Below are 6,978 nucleotides of genomic sequence, written 5' to 3'. Positions count from 1 at the left end.
AGGTTTAAAATCAGGTCAGTGAAGTCAGCAAAATACTGAGCATCATTTCTGCTTATTCATGGGAGCGAGGGCGCCACCTGTCTGCCACATGGAGGTATACCATTCTATCTATCTATCTATCTATCTGTCTATCAGTCTGTCTGCCTGTCTGTCTGTCTGTCTGTCTGTCCGTCCATCCATCTATCCATCAGTCTATCTATCTGTCTATCTGTCTGTCTGTCTGTCTGTCTGTCTGTCTGTCTGTCTGTCCGTCCATCCATCTATCCATCAGTCTATCTATCTGTCTATCTGTCTGTCTGTCTGTCTGTCTGTCTGTCTGTCTGTCTACCCATCTATCCGTCCGTCTATCTGTCTATCTATCTATCTATCTATCTATCTATCTGTCTATCAATCTATCTGTCTGTCCATCCATCTATCTATTTATCCGTCTGTCCGTCTATAGATTAAAATAAAAACAATGTCATTCAAAAAAGGCTTTAAATCACAGCAGACATTTTGAATTGTTATATAGCAGAAAAGCACATTACTGTAACTCACTCAATATCCACAATGAACGAATACATAGACGATAAATGCTCCACAACGCTTTAGTTACACACATCTATAACATGTATACCATGACGTGTTGAAATATATCTGCTCAGTTTTTCCGGGGTGGAATATTATCGTCTCTAATTTGCATCATCTCTGGGATTTTTCATCTCAACAAATTCACATCTTTCAAAGTTAAAGTTGATGGACTGACTTTATGTTTGACACAGTAGTCTGAAAACATAATCATAACCCGGCATTTCCCAAAGTGAAGCCAAATCATCTTGTTTGCTGGTGGCTGGCTGCAGTATAGGTCATAAACTCCACACCTCCATGTTAGCTGATGGGACATGGACCAACAAATGGAATCAAAGTTTCTCTCAAAGATGGTTTCTGTCATTTAGGTGGTTCGTATCATGCTGATGCATGTACAGTGCTCAAGTTTTTAAAGTTTGGTTCTCATTAGTTATTTGATGTTAAGAGAATGGGTTGAAATGTCATGATTGACAGCTGGGAATAATTCACTAGGTGGACAAAGCACTGGTAAATACACTCTGGCTCCAAACAACATTGTAAGTGCAAGATGGATGCACCCGGATCAAGGATATTTTGGCTTCATTTCTGTATAATAATGAAGTATTTAGGTGGAACTATTGAAGTGAAAGATTATTTTCAACAACGTAAAACCTGTAACTTGGAATGATAGTGTTTTTGATACCTGGGGGAAGCCCTTTAATGTGGGCATGGGTTCTCTTCAATGGTGTCTGCCATTTTTCTACAGTAGCCCAGAATGGACAAATACAACACTGGCTGCAGAAAAGGCCTTTCAGAGAGGCCACCTTAGGTTCTCCTACACAATTGTCTTATGGTACTTCCATGGCTGAGAGAAATTCAGTTGTTTGCAATATGCAACTTCACCACTAGATGCTATCAAATTTTCCCTTTACAGCATTTAGAAAAGGGGGTATGTATCTAAGTCTTCCCTGTACATACAACCTGACAGCATAGACGTTATGACATATCAGTTGTATTGAATCAAAAGAGATATATATAGTGGACACTAGTAGCCAACGAACATCTCATTCATCTCATTGTTTTACTTCAAAATGTGACATTTGAAAAATGAAATATATTCCTGACCACTGATGATGCAGAACAGAAAGCAAATGTTCAAATATTCATAGAGTCCTTTAGTCATTTCTATGAATTTATGACTCTGTCTATGTCATGGCATCAACATGGTTTGAGTCCATTCAAAGTGAATCCCATGTGTTTAATATCAGACTCCTGCACCATTCAATACCCATGTGTTGTAGATGTATGGATCTTTTGACCAATGATGCTATTGAAATAATAATTTTGACATAATAAAAAAAAAAATCTGTAATGATCGAAGGAAACTGTAAGTTTTTGGTTTTTAATATTGAAACTATCCAAATGAATATCATATGTATATCATAAATCCAGTCCTATAGATGTCACTTTGTAATCACTGTCTTTATGAGAAACGTATGTTGACACAAGCGTGGTCAAGGATGCTCTCCACCAACATTGTTTTGTTCTGCCCTCTTTCAACCCGGCCCCACAGTCAGGAGTACAATTTATCTGGCGGCATACACAATAAAGGAAGACATGGCCGGGGTGAAAAGTTCAACAATGCCCATCAGAGTCTTGTTAAACCTAATCAGTTATGGCACTGTCAGTTTAGTTATGTTAGTGATAGGGAAGGCGACGCTGTGTTATCAATATTATAATTGGTAATTATTGGACAAAATTGCCCACGTAACACTTCTCAGAAAGAAGGAGACGGTGTCACCTCACAGAAGTGTATCACGCTCATGAGAGACAGGTGTCATGCTGAATGGAGGACAGTACTGAGAGGTTTTGAAATACATTTACCTTTATCTGTGCTATTGATTCAACAAATGGATAAAGATTTCCTTTATTAATATAGATTTTAGGAGGTTTACAGTAATATATTTTTTTACTGTGCTCCTATTCGACAAGTTCTGTCAATTACCCAGCTGACCTGCCAATAAACTCTATTTACAAGGCAAAATTAAAATAAAGTCACGTCGCCAGAAAGTCAAACAGTTTATGGCAGCGCTGTATCTTATCTTTGACAAGGAACTGTAGCGTCATGAAAAAAACCCTCCTTTACAATAGAACAGCACAAACAGCTCTCTACCAAGAAGTATGCCGAGAGACCTCAAACCTTGATCTGTACAGATACATCAGCACAGACTTATCACCAGGCAACACCTGAATGCTTCAGTAGCCAAGTCAACACTGAACATCATCTTTTACTTTAAATGATGTTTATTTGTTGGTTTTTTTAGGCTTTTATGTAATAGGACAGAGTAAGATGTGAAAGGGCGACAGACAGATAATGGTAATATGAACAGTAAATTAACAAAATGCAAAACATGCAAACTTTAGTTCAGGTGGACATTTAGACACCAAAGTCATTTTGTGTATCATGTTGATGTCGTTCTGGGGAACAGCCTGAGGTGAGGAGGTGTAGGGAGGCAACATGGCAGCCAGCACATCAGCTGCAGCTGGGGCTTCTGTAAGAGCGAGAGAGAAATCTGTGAGAAATAACTAACTGATCATCAAGTGATTCATTCTAATCTTACGATTAGATAACGACTTTAGTCAGTGTCATTTTATTTGTCCAGTCAAGCAATTTAATTAGAGATTCCCACATATTGGACATTTCAACTTGTTTGTTTTATATTAACTTAAAGGTTTAGTGTTTTTAAAACCTCATAATATTGCAGCTCATGACCAGCGGACTGCATGTGTCGCCTGGAGAACAGCTCCAGGTCCTTCAGAGTTTCGGCCTTCCGCCATTTGGCTCTGCGGTTCTGGAACCAAATCTGAAGCGCACACAAAAACACCAACATTTACACATGCATACAATATTTCCAATGCCAATAATATACATTGTTATAAAAAATAAAAAGAATAAGTAAAAATAGTGCTGGATTCATATAACTTTCATTCAAGAACAAATCTTTTTTTTAAAGGTTAAAAATTCACCTGGTTTGAATCAATATATACAAGTAGGTTACAGTGATATATTTATATATGCCTATGTTGTTTGGTTATTTAAATGAAATTGAAATGTCTTTAGACACAAACAAGTCAGTGAATTGTCAATCAGCGCTACAGAAACCTGCCTGCGGCCTTTAAAACTACAAAGGATACAGATATCATTAGAAAATCATTAACAGGTAGTGATATGTAAGTGTATTGATGCTTCTAGTCTATTTCATACTATCAGGCAGTTGTTTGAAAGCATTCTCTGAATTGTTACCAGCGCTAGATTAAGGTTTGGACTCTTGTTAGAATGTAATCAACTAAGATAACTGTGATTGCTGTATGTGGATGGAGCCACAATAATAGGAAAAGGAAAAAAAGCTTCTGTATAGATTTCACACCTCTGAAGGTTTACATGAGTGTGGCGCAAAAAGTCACTCATCAATACATTGACACTGACAAATCTTGATTTATAAAACCAACAAACACTGAAACCATCACAAATCCAGAGCTGTATGTGTCTCTACCTGTATTCGTCCCTCGGTGAGGTGCAGACACGAGGCCAGCTGCTCTCTGGTGTTGACGTCTGGGTAGTGAGTCTGCTGGAAAACTTTCTCCAGCTCCTTCACCTGGAACTGTGTGAACGTGACCCTGGTTTGCCTCTTCTTCCTCCGGCCTGTAAAACAAATGATGGTCGCCTTTATCATCAGCATCGTTTATGCATCCAAACAGTCTCTTCCTCTTTTACTTTTAACACAGGATACTCACTGATGCAGTCGGAGGTGGCCTTCGGAGACTCTTCAAGTAGTCGGATTTGAGGAGTTTCTATAGACAGAGATAAGATATATTTGGAATCATATTTCCAACCTTTAATACATGTTTGACAGACAGGGTTTTAAAGAAAGCAAACATACCTGTACATGAGTGCTGTGTAGATTCTCCGGTGTTCTCCTTGATGACGGACCAGTTACGGTGAACTCTCTTCTCTTTCCGGACACACGTGGGCCTCCTCAGTATCGCTTCGATGGAATGGGATAATTTTCTGCATGGCTGAGAATCCCTTTGTTGATCCACGCAGGAGTCTTTCTCTGCATCTCCTCTGTTCCACATTTCCAGTGATTTATCACCGTTAATGACTTTATATACTTCAGAAGATTTTAAAAAAAAAACAACCTTCCCCTGTTCTCTGATGTCTTCTTCTTCCTCTTGTCCTCCTTGTGTAAGGTGAGGACAGTGGGGTAGTCCTCTCTCTCCTGTCAGCCTGTGTCTGAACTGCATCACATGGTCATCATGAGGGAGGAGCCAGAGGCTGCATATAATAGCATGCACTTCTAAGAACACCTAGTCAGAATCCATTCATGTCAAGGTTTCAAGTGTCCCTCAGGAGCTGTTAATTCAAGGTGTGTTCCTTGTCAATATGGGAACATGCTCTATGATGTCATATCTGCCCTTATCAGCTCCTCACAGACACATTTATTCTTATACACATTATGTGTTGTAAAAAACGAACAAATGTTTGCACTGTACGTTTTAGACAAAGTCTTTGTGGTTTTGTAGAATTGACAACCGAGACAACATTAAACCCTGAATACATATTTAAATTGCTGCCTCTAGTTCTTATCACCAGGTTTATTGGAGGACAAATCCTTATCTTCTTGGCCTCAGTTTGCCCTCTCACACTCAAGTTCACCTCCTGGGGACTTTGAGAGCTCGATTCGTTAGTGCCTCCTGGCGGTGGTGTGGGAGATAATGTTTAATTAGTTCAGGATGTCTCCATCTAGTGGTTTGATGTCCTACTGTATATTATATCAAGGATCAGGCTTTGTAAAAAGGCCTTTTTCACAGCATGTAATAGTAATTACATAATTGTTTTTTACTAATGATGTTTTTATATAAATACAGTGTTAATCTCCTTGACTTTAATGCTTTAATATGTATTCAGCAGCATTCATATAATCTAAAAGTGGAAATAGAAATCAAAATTCTACACTACACTCGTTTTTCTCACACACAGCAGCAGAAAGCTATAGGTGCTGTGATGCAAGTTATTACATAAACAAAACAAATCATTTGCATTGCAACACAAGTGTAAATCCTGTAGGTGGTGCTGTTCTCCACCTCGCTCGTCACCAATGAGTCACAGAACGTGACCTGCTTGGGTCACTTGTGGTCAGTAGGTATTTAAACAGGATACAAACACTCACTGTAATTCAAAGGGAATTTTACAGCAAACTAAATCAGCTGTTACCTCAGCCAACGTTTTTAACAAACTGATGATCAAAACACATTTTGTAGAGAAAATGCAGATTTTCTTGTTTTTCCTTTGTTGACATTCGTCCTTCAGGGAAATCGATGTTCAGTTAGTCCATTTAATTTCTTTTTTTTAAATTATGTTAATATTTAACTTCACACAGTATAAAAAAACGGAACATACAATACAAACATAAGCATGAAAGACAATAATCACAAAGGACAAAAAAAATAAAAAAAATAAAAAGCCAAACTCTACATAGATAAGCTACAGCATAAGAGCCTATACTAATTAATCATTCAGTAAATAAAAAATAAAGCATATGACAAAGAATAGCCAGAATGGGTATTACGCAGCATTTGGGTCATTCGGGAAAGTTAAGGTGCCTTTAAAGACCATTCAATTTCTACATGTGCAACACATTAATCTGTAGATGTTTCCCCTCACTCCCTTCAGTCACTCTGCAGCAGATTGATTACTCGGTCTCTGCGGCTTACAGTAATGTGATCATGTGAGTCGGAGTTGCTGACTGACATAAAAACTGATGTGAAGGACACAATAGGCTGTAGTTTAATAGAAAGAAGGGTCCTACCTTTCTTTAACAAGACTGTATAAACAAATGTTATTTAACTAAAATATCTTATTTGTAAAAAATTCCAGAATTTGCATACATTTCCAGATCATACTGAACTGTGGATAACGTCATAAAATTCATGTTTTCTGGGGCAAATAATTTAACTAAGGTAATTTAGGGAATCTGTTCTTATAACTTTATAAAGCATCAAATCAGTCTCTGTACACATAAAAATTCAGATTTTGTGATGTTAAAAATGTTAAATGCATAAAACCCCCTTAAGAAGACAGATTGGGATACAACTGTAAAGTTTGGTTTGGAGATTTCTGGTTCAGAGTATGAGGAAATAACTCATATAGACAAAATGTTGTAACTGATTTCTTACATTTATATGTCAGCAAAATAGCCCAAACTCTTAAGACTTCATCACTACATGAAAAAAGTGTTTTTGCACAGTCACATGCACCCAGGAGACCTCATGATGTCAAAGCACTGGTTCTCTCTTTGCTTGTTAAGTTACACGTGAGCTCAGACTCCTATCTAGTTAATCTAGTGGTTATTTCCAAGCTCCCCTCTTAAA

General features: G+C 37.8%; 1 protein-coding gene across 1 annotated transcript; it reads right to left on the bottom strand.

The window, feature by feature from the left end:
- Positions 1-2,854: 2,854 nt before the first annotated feature.
- On the bottom strand, positions 2,855-4,903 carry LOC109639915 (intestine-specific homeobox-like). The gene is made up of 5 exons (XM_020103638.2): positions 4,488-4,903; positions 4,342-4,398; positions 4,101-4,249; positions 3,297-3,410; positions 2,855-3,098 (listed from the first exon to the last, which is right to left on the bottom strand). The coding sequence occupies exons 1-5, from the start codon at positions 4,849-4,851 to the stop codon at positions 3,009-3,011; spliced, it is 774 nt and encodes a 257-aa protein (XP_019959197.2). The 5' UTR covers positions 4,852-4,903; the 3' UTR covers positions 2,855-3,008.
- Between the last annotated feature and the right edge of the window lie 2,075 nt (positions 4,904-6,978).

Source organism: Paralichthys olivaceus, chromosome 7 (genome assembly GCF_024713975.1).
Source record: "Paralichthys olivaceus isolate ysfri-2021 chromosome 7, ASM2471397v2, whole genome shotgun sequence".
Taxonomy (NCBI): Eukaryota; Metazoa; Chordata; class Actinopteri; order Pleuronectiformes; family Paralichthyidae; genus Paralichthys; species Paralichthys olivaceus.
Note: the sequence above shows the minus strand (reverse complement) of the source record. Positions and strands in the feature narration are given on the sequence as shown.

What these genes read in the sequence shown, in the direction of transcription:
- LOC109639915 (XM_020103638.2), bottom strand. Translation starts at nt 4,851, where the DNA reads ATGCAGTTCAGACACAGGCTGACAGGAGAGAGAGGACTACCCCACTGT. An exon ending in GGCCACCTCCGACTGCATCA is followed by an intron (nt 4,250 to 4,341) that starts GTGAGTATCCTG and finishes TTTGTTTTACAG; the next exon opens with GCCGGAGGAAGAAGAGGCAA. An exon ending in ATGAGCTGCAATATTATGAG is followed by an intron (nt 3,099 to 3,296) that starts GTTTTAAAAACA and finishes TCGCTCTTACAG; the next exon opens with AAGCCCCAGCTGCAGCTGAT.